This window comes from Betta splendens, chromosome 6 (genome assembly GCF_900634795.4).
Source record: "Betta splendens chromosome 6, fBetSpl5.4, whole genome shotgun sequence".
Taxonomy (NCBI): Eukaryota; Metazoa; Chordata; class Actinopteri; order Anabantiformes; family Osphronemidae; genus Betta; species Betta splendens.
The window spans coordinates 4,860,955-4,878,435 of record NC_040886.2 but is presented as its reverse complement, the minus strand read 5'-3'; the positions used below and the strand labels follow the sequence as shown (position 1 = coordinate 4,878,435).

General features: G+C 45.8%; 3 protein-coding genes across 6 annotated transcripts; 2 read left to right on the top strand and 1 right to left on the bottom strand.

Moving 5' to 3' along the window:
• Nucleotides 1-2,249: 2,249 nt before the first annotated feature.
• Nucleotides 2,250-3,708, top strand: il17c (interleukin 17c). Its single transcript, XM_029153959.3, has 3 exons — nt 2,250-2,482; nt 2,564-2,781; nt 3,155-3,708. Exons 1-3 carry the CDS (start codon nt 2,468-2,470, stop codon nt 3,426-3,428), a joined length of 507 nt encoding a protein of 168 aa, XP_029009792.1. The 5' UTR covers nt 2,250-2,467; the 3' UTR covers nt 3,429-3,708.
• A 2,284-nt stretch (nt 3,709-5,992) lies between these two features.
• utp4 (UTP4 small subunit processome component) lies at nt 5,993-9,921 on the bottom strand. 3 transcript variants are annotated; one of them, XM_029154565.3, is made up of 17 exons: nt 9,780-9,921; nt 9,506-9,672; nt 9,224-9,412; nt 9,055-9,139; nt 8,888-8,977; nt 8,523-8,734; nt 8,267-8,435; nt 8,078-8,169; nt 7,879-7,975; nt 7,727-7,794; nt 7,473-7,592; nt 7,238-7,394; nt 6,991-7,097; nt 6,822-6,917; nt 6,561-6,746; nt 6,300-6,410; nt 5,993-6,196 (listed from the first exon to the last, which is right to left on the bottom strand). In XM_029154565.3, the coding sequence occupies exons 2-17, from the start codon at nt 9,662-9,664 to the stop codon at nt 6,080-6,082; spliced, it is 2,055 nt and encodes a 684-aa protein (XP_029010398.1). In that variant the 5' UTR covers nt 9,665-9,672; nt 9,780-9,921; the 3' UTR covers nt 5,993-6,079. The 3 variants fall into 3 exon arrangements, with proteins under 3 accessions (XP_029010398.1, XP_029010396.1, XP_055365717.1); XM_029154563.3 differs by having other exon boundaries at nt 9,789-9,921; XM_055509742.1 differs by having other exon boundaries at nt 7,727-7,791; nt 9,789-9,921.
• A 22-nt stretch (nt 9,922-9,943) lies between these two features.
• Nucleotides 9,944-11,867, top strand: chtf8 (CTF8, chromosome transmission fidelity factor 8 homolog (S. cerevisiae)). 2 transcript variants are annotated; one of them, XM_029154566.3, is made up of 3 exons: nt 9,944-10,085; nt 10,232-10,355; nt 11,329-11,867. In XM_029154566.3, the coding sequence occupies exons 1-3, from the start codon at nt 10,066-10,068 to the stop codon at nt 11,599-11,601; spliced, it is 417 nt and encodes a 138-aa protein (XP_029010399.1). In that variant the 5' UTR covers nt 9,944-10,065; the 3' UTR covers nt 11,602-11,867. The 2 variants fall into 2 exon arrangements, with proteins under 2 accessions (XP_029010399.1, XP_029010400.1); XM_029154567.3 differs by having other exon boundaries at nt 9,945-10,085; nt 10,201-10,355.
• Nucleotides 11,868-17,481: the final 5,614 nt, after the last annotated feature.

Below are 17,481 nucleotides of genomic sequence, written 5' to 3'. Positions count from 1 at the left end.
GATCCCTGCTAAACTTCATTCTTTGGTTTCTGTTTGTTTAGCTGACCTCACATTCACCCAAAAGTCCAAGTAATTGTCATGTCATAATTCATTACATCTTTCATGAACATGGGAGTTTTTTCTGTTCGTCCCACTTTGGATGGAGCTTCTCTACTTTCTAGTAATATGGCTCAGTTACGCTCAGAGTGGAGCCAGGACAGAGTCCACCACCATCACATAGACATGTTGTGTCTGAGTGAAACCTGGATGCAGGATGAATGTGTTAGTTTGAATGAGTCAACTCCAATGAACCAACTGTCATCTTCCTAGAAGGAGGTGGAAGTGGAGGCGTAGCAGCAATTTATAACTCAGACTTAATAACTACTCCTACCTAAACATTGTTCTAATGAAGTGGAGTCCTGCTCCATATTCAGAGTTCTTAACTGAATTCTCTGAATTCTAATGACTTACAGTAGTTCTTAACACAGATAAAGTCATTGTAGTGGGAGAACTTAACATTCATGTAGTCGTTGAATGTCTCAATGATGGTCTGCTTTTACTCATTAATAGACACTATTGGTTTTACTCAGCATGTAAATGAACCCACTTGTTTTAATCATAACCATAATCTCATCCTGACAGATGGGCTTGAAATTGATTTAACAGTTTTTCCCTAAAGCCCCTTTGTTATCTGATTATTGCTTATCTGACCAACCATTTCTTTTATAATTGGACTTTAACACCCACATTCATCTTTGACCACCTACTGAGGAATATCACCAGAATTAGGAGCCTCCTTTGTCAAAGTGTTGCTAAAACACGACTCCATCATTAGTCCCCTCTGTACTGGACTGCAGTAGCTTCTTCCTTCTCTGAGCTGGTCTACTGGGGGTTCTAGAGGTTCTTCATGTTAAGTAGGAGAATAAGCTCCTCTGTGGAACCAGCTTCCAGGTCAGGTTCTTCTCTAAGACCAGGTTGGCGGCTTGTGGTTGTTCTTTGCCCTCTTCTCCACCTTTAACCCCCACTCGTCACCCACATTGAGCCTCGTTTCACTAGAAAGAGGAAGGAACCTCCGCTGATGCTGTTAAAATGCAATGTGTGCAGCCAAATAAAAGTTCAGAACTGATGGATCAATCAGGGTCATTTAAAGTTGTCTTTCAGTTGTTTACACAGAGGCAGTGCCTTTTTTAAAGAACTCTGCTGATGCTGAGATGTGCAAGTTTCAGGGTCAGTCACAGCCCAACGTGGTGAGAAGTGTAGCAGAAAAAGGCTTTATGCTTTATGCAGTGTTTTATACCAGATAGAACCAACAACACTAATTGGATTGTGCGTATGTATGTACATGTAAGTTCTGTCACAAGAGAAAATACCTTCATATACAGTAGTGGAAATTTCCATTACAACTGGTGCTATAGAAAAAAAAACGAATTGAATATAAATGGACTAAATGTTTGCTAGAATCCTTTTGACTGAAACACAAGCGTGTGTGTTGTTGGAGTTGATGTTGTGTAGAATGGGCGGAGTGAACCACATAGGAAAACCCTCAGACACAGTGGAAGGACAATGAAGTCTTTCTGGTGCTGTAAGGTAACAGAACCTGATCCGTCAGAGGTTGGCGGTGGAAGTGGGTTAGATCACTCATGGGACGTAAACAGAACTCAGACATGGAGCCTAAGGAGAAAAAGTAAATTACAACATCCTGAATGACCAAAGCGAAAAAACTCTGCCGACCCGGAAACTCACAGTCAATCTCGTGTTTCTAAAGGAAGTTTTCCCATTTTTTTAGGAACTACTTTATTTCTGTAATTAATTGTCGCTTCCTTTGGAAATGAGCTGATTGCATTGCTTTGATCTTCATGGTTCTGCTATCAGCATTGTTGATCACACGCAGGTGATTCCTTGAACCCCTTCAAACAGAAAACACATACAGACAATAGAATTTGTCTCATTTAAACAGCTGTGGAAAATTACAACACAGGTCGATTAGGATCTCTGAGCCTCGCTGACCAAACACGTACACACTTTGTTGTTGTCTAAGAGCATGTGTCACACACACGTTCCCCACCAGTGATGTGTGTGTCCTTCTCTGAGGTTTAAACTCTTTTACTGGTGGGTTCTGGGTGAGGACTTATGTTAATGAGCCATGAGAGAGAGAGAGAGAGAGAGAGAGAGAGAGAGAGAGAGAGAGAGAGAGAGGGAGTGTGTGTGTGTGTGTGTGTGTGTGTGGGTGTGTGTGTGTGTGTGTGTGTGTGTGTGAAGAAATTCCTGAGTGTTGCATTCCAGGGCAGCACATGCGCGGTCCCCGTCCTCCCACAGCCTACTTTCACTCAGGAAAGAGGAAGTCGAGGAACAAAATAACATTTCCATTTCCTCATGCTGCCGGTTTTCCCCAGGTAGGCTCGATAAATAAGAGTGGACCGACCACGATGCTAAGTTCAAGCCGAGCGCTGCCGCCTGTTCACAGTCACGCAAAGAGGAGAGAGCCGCGATGGAGCCGAAGCAGGTGAGTGAGACGCGCAGAGACGGGACGGGCCTGGGCTCGACGCGCATCCTTCGCCGCCTCATCCTCTGTCTGCCTCCGCAGATCCTTCTCCTTCTACTGTCCCTGGTACCGCTGTGCACCAGCAAGTGCTTCAATGAGGACGAGCTGGAGGAGGTCGCCAACAAGAAGCTGGGGACGTTGCACAAGCAGCCGGCGGAGCCGAGGGTGCCCAACATCAGCGCGGGCTGCCCCGTGGGGCTGTACCGGCGGCTGCCGTCCGTGTCGCTCGAAGACCGGTCGCTGTCCCCGTGGAGATACGTGTAAGTACCCACCCGTGATGATCGGCGCGAGGATGGAGGGAAAGGGACCCGCTCCTGCGCGTTAGGCGTCTGAGCGCAACTTAGCGCAGAACTGGCTGATTACTGGGGGGTCGTGCAGAGGTAGACGCACGTCTAAGTGCAGCTCCCGGCCGTTTGCATCATGCTGCGTTCAGGTGCACGCGCCCTCTGCGTCCAGCATCTGCGCCTTTGTTTACTCGCGATGACGCCACTTGCGGCGTTTCCAACCCGTGGCACTTTATTTGTTTGCCGCCCGCCTCGGTGCCTCTCCTTTCCAGCGGACACCTGTGGCTTTTAATTAGTTTAAGGCGATAATAGCGGGGATGGTTTTATAACGGCTGTGCCCCCCTTCCAGACACGTCACCAAGGAGGACCAGTTCCCGTCCACCTACGTGGAGGCGCAGTGCCTGTGCTACGGCTGCATCCAGATCAGGGACAGGCACCACAGCTCTCCCACCGTGGTGGAGACGCACGACTACAACTCGGTGCCCATCCAGCAGACCAGGATGTTTCTGAGGAGGGAGCCGTGCCTGGACGAGCAGGGCACCCGGACCAAGTACCGCCTGACTCCGGTCTATGAGAAGGTGGTTGTGGGCTGTACCTGCGCCAGGGTCAAGACCTCCTCGTAGACCTGCGACGGCTGCTTGTCTGAGACGCACCAAGTTCTCTGTGTGAAGCTGTGCAGCTCTCTGCTGTTCTCTGTTTACGCTGCACGTGATGTAGTGTGACCTCTGTGCACCTCTTCATACTGATGGCTCTGTCATCGAGAAAAATGGCTATTGTGTAGTTGTTTACAATAATTTAATATTTGAGTACTTCTCTATTTATTGACTTATTCTTATTGTTATTGACAGGTTGAAAGATGTATTTATTTATATATATATATATATATATATATAATATTGTCCCAGTGGGACTCTTCACACTCTTCGCTGATAATGACTTTGGTTAAATAAAGCAAAGGTTTAAAAAGTAAAGTGTGTGTGTGTGAGAGTGTGTGTGTGAGTGTGTTTCTGTTCTGACCGCAGCTCTTCCTTTCACTGCTGTCACATTTTTGGGTGGGACGATGACACCAGAGAAACTGAGTGTATTTTACTTAGGTCACGTTTGGGTTACTTGGATCTCTCGCTGAGCCAGTCACGGTCCGCTGACTCTTCAAAGCCGGTGGTGCCTGAGCTACAGGCCGCAGAGTGATGCCTTTAACGCCACATTGGTGCTTAACTATGACCACAAGGCATTTTGGGGGTTGTAGGAGGATCCTCAGGGTGAGATTCTAAGGTTTCCCTAAGTATCATCAAGTCTAACATTAGGAAACATGGCCATAAGCTGCGAAGGTCATTCCTTAAAGCCTCCAAATTCAGCAGCTTGTGCAACTTCATCAGAAGCTTTACCTGCTTTCAGAGCACAATGAAACGGTGTCACCACAGTGAGAATACTTGGCTGCTCTGAACCTCATGCCCACATGTCAGAGCCGCTTCACTGGTCTCGTTCAGTCGGGTTCCTGTTTGTTTGTAAAGCTATGCGTGGGTTGACACCCGGCCTCAGCATCACAATGAGAGTCATTGTGTGCAGACTGAGAAACCATTGCACAATAGCAAACATTTGCAGGAGCTGATCAAAAGTGACATCACTGGGGAAAAAGAGGAAATTGCTTAAGCAGTGCTGCATAAATCATTAATTGGAGATTATCTGCTCAGACAGAACCACACCGACGTCAGGCTTCGTCACCAGTTCCCCCAAGTCCGAAACCCATTTAAATGAACTCATTTCCACTGCTTCCCTCAACCCCTGCCTGATGGTGCTTCCCTTGTGCAACTCCACTGGGTTTTGGTTTCTCTCACTGAAATCAAACTAGTCTACATCTTCATTCTGGAAGCGTCCTGGTTTCAACCTTAGTTTAGTTCTGACCCTTTTAATGTTACACCAGTGTAAACAGTAACTAAACAGCTACAGTGTCTGACATCCTTAATGCTCAAACTCAATCCAGCCATTTAAAGCGGTTATTCCTCAGAGGGCACAAAGGAGGAAAAACTCTCCACCCCCCTCCATTCAGACCTCCAGCACTCAGACTACAGACCAGCACCAGTCAGACCACAGCCATCCATCAACCAGACCACAGACCTCCACCCTTCAGATCTCCACCAGTCAGTCATACCACAGCCCTCCATCATCATTTACATCCACGGACAGTGAGGAACCTCAAGCAAAGAGAAGGTGGACTTTCCGACCTCTAGCCACAGAATGAGAAAAGGGGGTTATTTCCTCCTAATGGATTTTTTATCAGCGTATTTTTCTTTCGTCCTTCTTGTATAACATGACGTTACTTTGCATGGCTACTATTTCATTCAAAACTAGTTCTGTTGCACATTTGAATTAAGCATGGTTTCCTTGACAAAGCCTCGGTATGAGGAGGTAATGCTTCATGTTGTATGAGCTCACCTACAGAAAACAGGACAGTCAGGTAAAGACATGGAAACTGAACTGCAGAAGCACATTAAACGTGGATCCTGTCAAAATGAATGAATGTTTATCTTTGCTCCATAGTGACAGCACCACCTGCTGACTGCATGACACCAAGGCCAGTCCACTGACTCTGGCCAACACTGACAACTGTGTAGGTAATGAATATTGTTGATATAGATTACAAGTTTAGGTTCTAGTTTCTATATATAATGATATGTGATCTCTCTGCTCTGCTTTATGCTGCATTTCTTTCCAGGGCTCCAGTGTAAGGGCCTGGTGACCCAGATGGTCTCAGCATAAAAGGATGTGGTCCAAGTGATAGATCATCATTGACTAAGACAAAACTTCAGACCATGTGTTAACAAATGACCACATTTCACTTTTATAGACAGTACGTGTATGTGGCAGTACAGATATTTCAGTGTATTACCTTTATGAATACTTCCACTCCTGCACCAGACACATTCCTAGTAAACTATTTCTGATGTCACAATCGGTCTGAGCTGAAGCAGCTCTGAGAATGGAGCAAATTCTTTCCAGACATGTGCAGATGTAACTCAGTTAAAGGAACACTTGCTTAAGCCTATTGCTGCTCAAGGTGGTTCAACGAGTTACTCTGCTTCATACTGTTTTCCACATCATTCTGCGGTTGATGGGTGTGAAAGCATCAGGTTCAGGATTTCATCAGCTTAGGCTAAGATGACGGCTTAATGAAGAATGACTAAATAAATGCATTTAATACTTTATCAAAACATTTTGACAAACACACAGTTGTTGAAAACGAAGCTGATGTGGGAGTTAAAACAGAGTTTCTTTTTTATGTGGCAAACTTCTTCTGTCGGACAGGTGGAGGCAGCTGACACATGATGTCCTGCAGGGGGCGCTCCACTGCAACCAGAGAATGGTCGTCCAGGAGGCTGACACACATGAGGTGCTGTGGAACGGAACATCAGGGCAGCATAAGCACAAGTGGAAGGAAACTAAAGCTAGTTCTACACAACAGGGGCTCCAGTCGCTCCACTGTGGGAGCCAAGTACCTGGAAACTCTTGCAGATCTTGAAGGCGTGGCTGTGTCTGGGCCTGTCTGACTCAGGGAGGCTCCTCAGCGTCATCTGATTGTACAGGACAGCCTTTGCTTCAGGGAGAGGCTGCGTGGGACACACACACAGGAAAGTTACAGCATTACCTAATCCTGCAGCACAAACATGTAGCCACTAGAAAGCAGAAATGTGTGACTAACTGCGAGTTACAATATATCAGACAATGTGCGGTAAATAAATCAATAGATGTGGATGTACCAGACTCTGGTCAATGATGCAGAACATGAAGGCGTCGTGCAGAACAATGTGTGCTGGGTTTCTGGGGTTGAAGGTGATGTGGGTGACAGGCGTGTCCCTCTCCAACCACAGAGAGTGCAGCCCCTGTTTCTGCAGCTTGCGGCTCCACTCTGTGTACTCCTTCAGCTCCAGGGAGTATTCAAAGATCTGCAGGGACACAAAGCCAACACGTGAACCTGCACACTCCCGTCAGTGTTGCTGAAACCACGGGAGACGCGTTACCTGCTGGTCAGCGTGCACCGCGACCAGGCTGCTGGTCACTGGGTGGATGGCGATGGCCGTGGGACAGGAGCTGTGAATCGGGACCGAGCAGTGGATCTGCACACAAACGTGGTGGATTTACTGGTGTTGAACTGCTGCCAGCAAAGCAGAGGGGAGCATGCAGTCTCACCTTCATCTTCTCAAGGTTGTACACGTGAATCTCACAGTCTGTGTTGGCTGCAGCGAGCCATCGGCCATCATCACTGGCAGCGAGCAGGTGCACTGGTTGTCTGGAGTCTGTACATCACATTCAGGGTTAAACCTGGTTGTGTTTCACACGCTTTTAAGAAGATGTGGGCGTTTGTAGGTTTGCCAGCAAATGCCAACTTTATCAGCCCATCCTTAAACAGCTTATGAAAAATTAAACAGGGACTCACCAGACTTGGGTTTAAGAGTGTTAAGGTATTTGCACTCGGACTGGTTCAGGCCAACAACTATGAGTGAAGAATGGCTGGTGGATGCGAAAAGCTTAGAGGAGTCTGATGAGAAGCAGAGCTGCTGGACTGAGCAGAGGACCTTGGGGAGTCTGGACACCTGAAGACAGGACGTTGGAGCACCGCCGTCAGTTATGACTTCAGTGAAAACGTTCAGCAGCAGTGACGAGGAGCCCACCTTGCTGATTCTGATGTTGTTGTTGTGCTGGAACCTGTAGAGTCGCACACCGGAGACAGTGGAGTACGCTATCCAGCCACCACACGGAGACAGAGCGCTGCAGCAGATGTGGTCTTCTCCCTGCACAGGTGCAAACACACACAGTAAGCCTCAGAATGAACCATATGGAGCCCAAAAGTCAACAATACACCTGGACAGGATCAAAGCTTCAGCAGCAACCCGAAAAAAAAAAGTTTAAACCTAGACAAACACACCTTCCTCTTCAGTTCGATCAGCTTCTCTGGTTTCCTCTTCACAGGCAGCCTGTCGCCCGGCCTTCCTGCTGGGACACAGGTCAAACGTGAGCAGCTCGGCGGTAAACCAGCACAGAGAGGCTCTACTGGGCCAGTGTTGGTGTTCTGCTCACCGTGCCCGTCGCTCTCCCCCAGTCTCCACACCTCTAAGTGCTCAGGGAACTGGAACAGCAGCAGTCCCGCCTTCTTCGCACAGCAAACTAAGTTTCTCTGCATAGAAGGTGAGATGTAGGTCAGCATGTTGCCATGGAAACGGTCAGTGCCTCCTTATGAAGCATTTTTAACTTTGGGAGACACAGGATTTCTTCTCACGTGTGGGAAAGCGATTTTGCGCAGCGCTGCCTCCTGGGTGTTCCTCTCCACCTTGTCCAGTAGGGGTCTCACCACCAGCTGCACATCCATACCTGACATCAAAGCTCCATCATTATCATTTCATATCGTACTGGCAATAGACAGCATGTTAACCTAACCAACAGTATAATAAAGGAATCAGACGCTGACCCCCTGAAACCACAGCCGTCTCTGTGTGGGCGAGCGCCCTCACATCATGCGAGTGGTTTTTGAAGGTCCTGGTTCGAATCCACTCCTCGGGCTGCTGGTCCACAGTGGAGAGGAACTGGAACTGGATGACGGTACCCTCAGAGGTCCCGGCTACCAGACTCCTCTCATCCTGTGTGAAATGTTGGAAGGTCATCTGACTGTGTGCGCGTGTGCAGCTAGAACTACCCAGGTCCTCCTGGTTACTGGCTGCCCTCACCTGCGACACAGCGAGAGCCAAAACATCCCACTTGGAGACCAAGTAGGTTCTGATCAGCGTTCCTGTCGAACCGTCCCACATCTGGACCTTTCCCGCAGAGTCGCCGCTGACTATTGTGTGGTCGGACAGAAACACGACACTCCAAACCACCACCTCCACGCTCTTGGATGCTCGGAGACGTTTCTCCACCAGCAGTCTGTGTGTAGCTTGGCCTGAAGCCAGCAACAGATGAAGACCCAAGGTTACCGCAGAGCATTTTTCACAATAATAATAATAATAATAATAATAATAATAATAATATTAATAATAATAATAATAATACATGGAGTTCTGAGTAAAGTCAAGATGATGCTGTATGTGCTCACCTGTCTCAGCATCAAAGATCTGGATCATGTCCATCATTCCAGCAGCAATGAGAGTACCGGAGGGATGCCAGGACAGCGATACAATACGACCTAAATGGCAGAACATTCGTTTACATCGTTATGTCAGCAATTACAAGCCCGTTTGGTTTGTTTAATCATGAACTAACCTTTCTGTCGGGCAAGATTTCTCTGATGTCGAATGGTCTCTTCCAGCACCTCGAATATCTTCACGGTCCCATCCTCGCAGCCAACCTGACCCAGACATCATCCAATATTCAATTAGCAATCAACACTAAGAGCTGTGTGACGTATGGGTCAGTGGCGTGGTACACTGACCGCTAGCAGGCTTCCCTGGCTGTTGCTGCTCATGGTCCAGATGGCTCCGCCGAAGGCCGCCACTGTGTATCGGGGTCTCAGCTTCTCCAGATCGTACTCCGTGATCTCTCCATTTAAGCCAGCACTGAACAGGCGCCGGCCCACCCAACACAGAGCCTCGGTGTCCCTGCCCTCCCGTCCCGGGATCACCTGCACATCAGAGTTAAAGCTAGCTGCTGGATGGACGAACGTGACCTAAGGTGTTCGAGGCAGCGTAAACCCAGGCTGATGAGGCGGCGGTACCTTATCCTGGAAGTAGTTGTCAGCGAAGTTGAAGAGCTCCACGGCGCCGTCGGCCCGGGCCAGAGCCAGCCGCTCCGAGCGGCTGTTGAACGCCATGGTTCTGATGGCGCTGGGCATGTAGTCAAAGAACCGAACCCGGTGCACCTTGAACTCCCCCATGTCCACGTCTGGGGAAACACACACACAGCCGCTGTTCGTGAGCGGAAGAACAGCGGACGCTCGCGTGCTAAACAACGTGAACAGTCACTTGACGGGGTCAACGACAACAACCGACCTCACTTACGTGCAGAGTCTTGTGACTAACTGGAGACTTTTGGATTGTAACTCCACACTTTGCAACGCACACCCGACAACACCAACAACCACGTGGGGGCCTTTGAACCGGCAGTGAACGCACTGGAGGAAGCGGAAGTGCGTCATTACAGACGCGGCGCGCGGGGAGCGCGGGAAATATTCAGAAACGCGACAGTAGGAGCGGACCGTGTCAAAGTTGGTACTTTGGAGCCCGGTGTGTGAATATGGCCCGATAACCCACCCTGTTACTGTTACACGTCGACGGAATGGTTCAAATAGTCGTAAGGTAAGAGTGCGCCACTGACCGAGCAGCTTTAATGGGGACGAAGCTGCTTAGGGTGTTGTTTTCGTACACACGGGAAGCTAATGCTAGTTGTGACGTCGCCTCCTCGTCGTTTTAGTCTTTGCTGACGGGTGTTACTGCTATGACAGAAGCCGCGTGGGTGGCAGCAGCCCCCCAGAATGGCTGCTGGTGGAGCTGCAGGGAGAGATGGTGTCCAGACACAACTCTGGTCTGGAAGGGAACGTGATGGGAGACCTGCTCTACACCACTGAGGTAGTTACACTACTAGTGTTATATTACTAACTATTACTTGATTTAGCACGATGGAAACCTTCCAAAGCAAGATTGCTTACTCCAAATAGAGCAATAAAATGATCATTAAACATCTCTTTGGTATTAAGGGTGTGTATTCTTGTCCGTTTAACATCTGTCACAGCTCTGACTCTTCAGCTCTTTTTAGAGGCTTACTATTTATACTATACTACACAGCCACAGCTTTATTCACTAAAATGATATGCGGTATTAAAACAAAACCTGAACAAAGGAGATGGATTTGCTCTGACTAACAAGATGAGAAATGCTAAGTCTTTATTGACCCCACATCTGGCAAAACTAGAGGAAGTGTGAGTCAAGTATAGCCAAACTACATTCTTCAGTTATTGACAATATGGGATATGATAATATACAAAATAGATATGAAAATGAATTAAGATCTGCATCAAATATTTATCAATTTGAGGTTAATTAGTGGAGTTGTTGAGTCTAACAGCTGTGTGAATCAAAGACCTGTGTTAATGCTGCTTCCTGCTCTGAGGGAGTCTGAGTCTGATGGAGCTGCTCAGAGCCTCCACTGCCTGCTTCAGAGGTGTTGTCATGACATGACAGACGTCAGCTTGACTTGCATCCTCCTTCAGAGTCCAGTAAACAGCCCAGGACAGAGCTAGTACTGAGCAACCTGGACCCCAGCACTTCACAATGTAGTGAGAGATTAGCTACCAGAATCATTAAATGTCCTCAAAGGCTGAACCTTCCACACAACAATGGAAGCCGCTCTGACACTTCCTGTAGGATGTCTTATGGCTCCAGTACAGGTTATGGATGAACTGAACATTTCTGATTGATTCAATAATAAGGACATTTTATTATTTTTAGTACAGAATTGTCAGGTTCAGGTTTTGTTTATGACACACACTACTGTCTTCCTAGTGTCATGTAACCTACCAGTGTTTCTTCCTGTTTCCACCAGGGGGTACCAGTTCTTATAGTAGGACATCATATTCTGTATGGGAAGCAGGTCAAACTGGAGAAACCCTTCGCTGTGCTCACCAAGCATTCTAGCCAATCGCCAGATACTCCCAGTGGCCGTGATGACGACAGTAGCAGTGTTGATGCCACGCGAGAACCCATGGAAGGAGGTCCGACTGACACCTCTTACTCTGTCACTGCCCTCATCAAACGGAAGCTGATTTTTAAAACACGCCCCAAACCCATTATCACCAATGTACCCAAGAAGGTGTAGCCTGGCCGCTACTGGTTCACAGAGCTTGTGTGATGGGGGAACGTTCTGTTGACATTTTTACAAAGGATTATACACCAATATCTGTTGGAATTCATTACTCTGGACACAGTGAATACTGGGTAACGTCATCCTTTATTATTAATACTGCTGTTGAAGCTTCTTTTTAAGTGACTATGTTAAATATTTGTTAAGGCTGCTTTACGTGTTTGTGTGTGTGCAGCTAAAAACCTCATACTACATAATAATAAATATAAACTGAGCCTGTAGTGGAATCATTACATCCCTGCCTGAAAATTACAAATGCTAGATGTTACAACCCCACAAATCTACCACAGTCAAACATCTACTGTATGTGTGTATACAAGCAGCATCCAGTAAAGCTCGCGTTAACCCTTCATGTGCTGACAGCTGCTCCATCCATAAATGAGTATGTGTATGTTTCCTTAAGCCTTCAAACAGCATTTCCAATCTAATAGTATGTGATAATGTGTAAATGTGTAGAATTGAGTCCAGTGGAAGAGGTGGAGATGTTACCAGTCTGGTGTGGACCTATTCCTGGAGCCACCTCTCCATCCCCATCCCACAGCAGGATTCTGTTGGTAGACACGTGAGACATGGTGAGCCAGGCAACTTGAAAACCCTCCTCTGTCCCCTGGTCTGCACCAGGTGACAAGGCAACAGCGCAGCCAAGGGGCCAGACGTGCAGCTCCTCAGTCCTGTTGTTCTGGAGGCTGCAGCTGCCTAGAAAACAGCTGTTTGGGAGATGAGCACAAATTCTGATAAATATCAAATAAATCAGTGTAGTGTCATGAGTAAGCTTGCTAAACACAATTTTTGTGTTTTAATAATTTTCTCAGATGATTTCAGTTTTTAATATAAATGGTTACCAAATAGAGTGAAATGGAACAACCTTCATGGATTCCTACTGTACATCAATTTAAAGCCTTCCATTTGAAAGAACACCAGTTAATATTCTGGTATAGAGCACAGATTTAGTGCCAAGGTCTAGTTTGTCAAGAACTGACTCTAAACAGCATTCTACATTTGACCCATCCCCATAGGGAGCAGTGGGCAGCTACGGTGCGATGCCCAGGGAGCTAGACTAAAGTGTCTTGCTCAAGGGCACACCACTTCCAAGTCACTAAAGCTGCTAATTTTCTTACCTTTAATAAAAAGTAACAGGAGCTGGTGATGAGTTGCGCTGCTCATGCGTAACTTTTCATTCAACAACAGCAGCTAAGTGTGACTTATGTACGTGGCTTCACACCTCAGATCAGTGTAATGCGGTCAGTCTTTTTCCATCTGTAACAGATGACCTCTTAGTGTAGTTTTTGTTTACAATCATGTATCATTGTACTCCATAAATAACCTTTTAATATTATGTGACATTTCAGAATAGCAAAGAAGGAAGAAAAAGTGTTTTGAAAATGATGGAAAAGCCAAAGGATGAGATGATGGAAGTTGGGAAAAAAAGAGCGGAAAGTAAAGGGAAGAAAAGGAAACAGGAGAAAAGAGTCAAACAGAAAGAGAGAGAAGGGTGTGAAAGAAAGAAGAGGCTAAACAAATGAAGAAAAAAAGAATTAATTAAGAAGAAGAGAGGGAAAGAAATTGTGTGCGTGTAATCTAGCCACAGGAGTTCCACGCCAGTGACCATTGTGCTGGTCCCAAGAGTTGTCCATGTTTATGAACGTGTGTCTCTATCTGTACCTATCATTTCAAAAGGTCAACAAAGAACTAATGCTCGTCATATTCTATAAAATGTTTTTCAGGTTGAGTAACACTAGACTGTCAAAACGAAGCTGTGTTCTCTGCCCTCAGTTCTCAGCTCAGTCCTCTGGTCTAGGACGAGTAGTCAACCTGCAGATCTGAGGCCACGTGTGCTTTAGTCGTGTCTTTGCTGCAGCTCCCTGTGATTTTGGAAAGTATTTAATTTAAACTTATTTATTCACCATAGTTTTTTTAAATGTAATTCTAATTTGAAGATTTTGATAATTCTCAAACAAGATTTTTAAATCCCCATCCGTTCCGGTTCTTACTGGATGAGGTGAACAGCACGTGTTCTGATCTCCCGTTGTGCAAGTCAGGTCTGTCTCTAACAGAGAATCTGTGTATGTGGACGATCCTGCTGGAACCATGTCCTTCTAGTATCGCGTCTGACAGACGAGTCCACCTCCACACCCTCAACAACAGATTTACTGGACCTCATCTCCTGGATTTTTAGTCTGGATCCTGGTTCCTCTGTGTCTCTGTGCAGTGTGTGGTTCTGACAGAGAGGAGGCCTGTGCATGTCGGCCTCTTTGACTCAGAGTACTGTAATCAACCAGTCTGTGATGCACTGCAACCTCCCTACTGTATGTGCATTTGTTCTGGTCTGAGCTGTAGGTGGTGGAGGATAAGAACAGGGCAAGGCGCATGAAACCCAACCTGCCGTATATAATTTAAATGGTAACGAACAAGTAAAACGAGCAAAATTTAAATAAGAAAGTCTAAAATTCTAAGAAATCAGAGGGAAGACTAAAGTGTTGAACACAAACATTTCCTTATTTAATTTGTAGAGAAAAGCATCAACAACACTAAATGTGAAGCAATAAACACACATCAACTTCCAGTAGGATGTCATCACAGGGAAAAGCACCAAACAGATGAGATTTATGGAAGAAGAGAATTATTTGTCAAATACACAATGACAACTTAACATCTTAGAATGAACACTTTAAAGAAGTGACTGTTCAAATAGACCAGTCCATGGCACCATGGAGCCACATGACTAAAATATGAGTATGAAGTGTAGGAGAAGGAAGTTGGGTGACATTAAGGCTCTAACATCTTACAAACATGGACTGTGATGTCAGTGTGGAGACGTTACAGATGCAGAAATAAAATGAAAGAGTGGAGTGAGTACAGGTGTCCTCGACTGGAGACAGACTGTAAAGGACCTCCACCAGGAGGCTTCGTTATCCGCTGGCCAAGCTGGTCAGGAGGAGAACCCACCCAGAGCTGGTAGGTTCTCCGGAGCTCCCTGGTATGTAGCATGTATTTAGCCAGGGCCCAGACTGAGCTCTCTGTGGAGTGAGCAATAGACTGGTCAAGGTGGACATGGGACAGCACCCTGGGGAGGAGCGTTTGGTTGGGATGGAGGACAACACTGAAACCATCACAGACGGAGGTGTGCAGCTCTCCAGGTGGAGCAGATGTAGACTCTTTAAAGGGAGCGAGGTTCTGACCAAACAACGTATCCATAGAATAAACAGGACAATAGGGGGAGACAGAAACCACTCTATTACACTCCTCCCATCTGTTTATCACCAGACAAATAACACGTCTGTATCAATACAGAAAAATGAAACTGAGCCACACTCTGATATGAACTAGAATTAATATTTTAATTATATTTTAGCTTAAAACATTAACTGTTGTAGAATCTATAATATAAAACCATACGTAACCTCATAGAGTAGTAAAGGCCTTCAGTCTTCTGTAAACAGGGTTCAGTTCGTGGCTTCGTGGTTTGGAGCCTAAAGTCCGTCCTCCATCTCCAGAGGAGCAGAACACACAGACCTGAAAGAGGCAGGACCTGGAGGCCTCAGCGCTGATGTTCTCCTGCAGGAGGAAGGTGACCTCGTATCTCTGCCTTGGAGGAATGTTATTCAGACACTTCACATTAATTCACTAGTATTTGTTACTTCTTCTTAGCTGAGTTCTCTCAGTCTAACAATAACAGTAACAATAACAGTCTTTTGGTAGCCTCCTAATCCTTTGTTCATGTCTAACAGGTAAACTGTTATTCACTACAGGTGAAGTAGGAGCTGTTTAGTCCTCATTTGCAGCTTAAATGTCCTGCTCCGGTTTGTAATACTGTATGTAGTAGTAAGTATCTGGAGCTTTGGTGCACAGGCGGCTGGAGGAAGCATTGTTCATATAGTTCATTAATGGAACATCCCATCATTGATTTTAAGTATAAGTAAGTTAAGTAAGGTTTTACCTCAAACTTAGTTTAGTAGTGTTATGTATTTATTTCCCTCCTGGTCCAAACTTGTCCCACTAATGAATTGTTATTTGAGGATGCAGTTCACATGCACCGCCACGTGGGGCCTCTCACAGATGAGACGCAGCGTTCTCGTCAGTTTATGATGTTTTTACACCAATCAGACTTTTAGTAAAAACACATATTTTATTATATATTCCAATAAATGTAAATTACACTGGTTGGTTTTGACATGGACATATAATAATTAAACTAATTTATTTCCTCACTGTGACTTCATGCAGGTGAGGGGTGATTCCTTTTTCCTGTAATGAGACACATTGCAATGTTTTTACACAAACTGGTGCAGAGTAGTCACAGTAGTAGAATTTCCACATCTGTAGTTCACTGCAGCACAGTGCATGCAGGTATCACATCAAAGCAGTTCTACTATTTAGTATCTGATGCACTGGGAGCCACTGTGTAACAGGGGTTAGATGAATAGATGACTAAATGGACATAATGTTATTTGACTGGTTACTGAGTTTCCATTAAGGGCTGAAAGACACTGCTTCCAGCTAAAGGACAGAGAATTAAGCATTGGATGAACTTTCTGATCTTAGAGTCTGTGCATCCCAAGCAAACACTGTAAAGCAAACTGACTGTACTTTACATTATATCACCTGCACAATCTAACAGTCTAAACAGTATCACAGCTTCAATGTAAAAACCTGGTCAAAGTGGAATTCCTGGATTGGAGCAGACTGTACAGGTGTTCCTAATAAAGAGGACAAAGCAGCTCTACCTGAAGCATACTTGCACATCCTGTCCACCTTCCTCCTGATCCACTCATCACTCCAGTACGTCTTCAGTCTGACTAAAGGAAGTATTTGTACCACAGTTTTCACTGTTATCGGTTTTAAATGTCATTAATAACCTGCTGCATCTTCTGTTGTGACTGCTCTCCACCAGAGCTCACTCACTATCAAGCCTTCCAGGCTCTGGACACTTCATCTGCTATAGATGAGATCGTGGGTGTGTTTGTGTTTGTGCGTGTATGTGGTTGTCGTTTCTGTCTTGTTTATTGGTGAATTCTGAACTACAGTGAAGTGTCTTATTTAATATGAAAATATTTAAAAAATATGAAAAAGATGCTTATTATTACAAACAGGCAACAGAGTCTTAAAGATTATTCAATTTATTGACAATAAATACAGGTGGACTGGACACAGAGCAGCTGGTCTCAGATCAGTTCACACAGAGTCATCTCCACTGGTTCTGGTTCCTCTGTCAGTTAGTTGTGGATAAAGCTCTGCTCCCAGTAACAGGGACCAGTCAGAACCTCTACACACACACTGCTGCTGCTTCTACATCTGGATCATTTCCACCTGCAGAGAGAATGAGAGAGCAGAGAGCAGATCAGTGAATGCCTACAGAGACTGCCTTCATCATCTGTCACATCCAGGACAAAGAGCAGCAGGACTTCAGTCGTGTTCAGAGCAGAAGTGGAGCAGCTTCCTTTCACCTCATCTTAACGTCTAGACTGAAGCATCAAGTTTGCTGACTCATTTCACACATTCACGCACATTTCACTCCAGTCCACAGTGAAACAATGTGCTGAGTCATGGCTTTAGAGACGACTTCCTGTTGGTCCATTACAGACAGAGTCGCTGTATGGTGACCAACATCTTCTCTGCTTTGAAACATCAGCTGACACAGAAACATGAGAAGCTTTGGAGCAAACTAATGACAGAAGGACACAGACACAGATGTGATGACTGGACTTCAGCAGAGGTTCTGCTCTGGACGAGCACCACATGGTTACTACATGGAACCATGGTTCAGCCAGACTGATCTCAGAGCTGTGACACATGAACCTGATCAGTAGTAAGTGTTGATGCTACGACACTTTGATG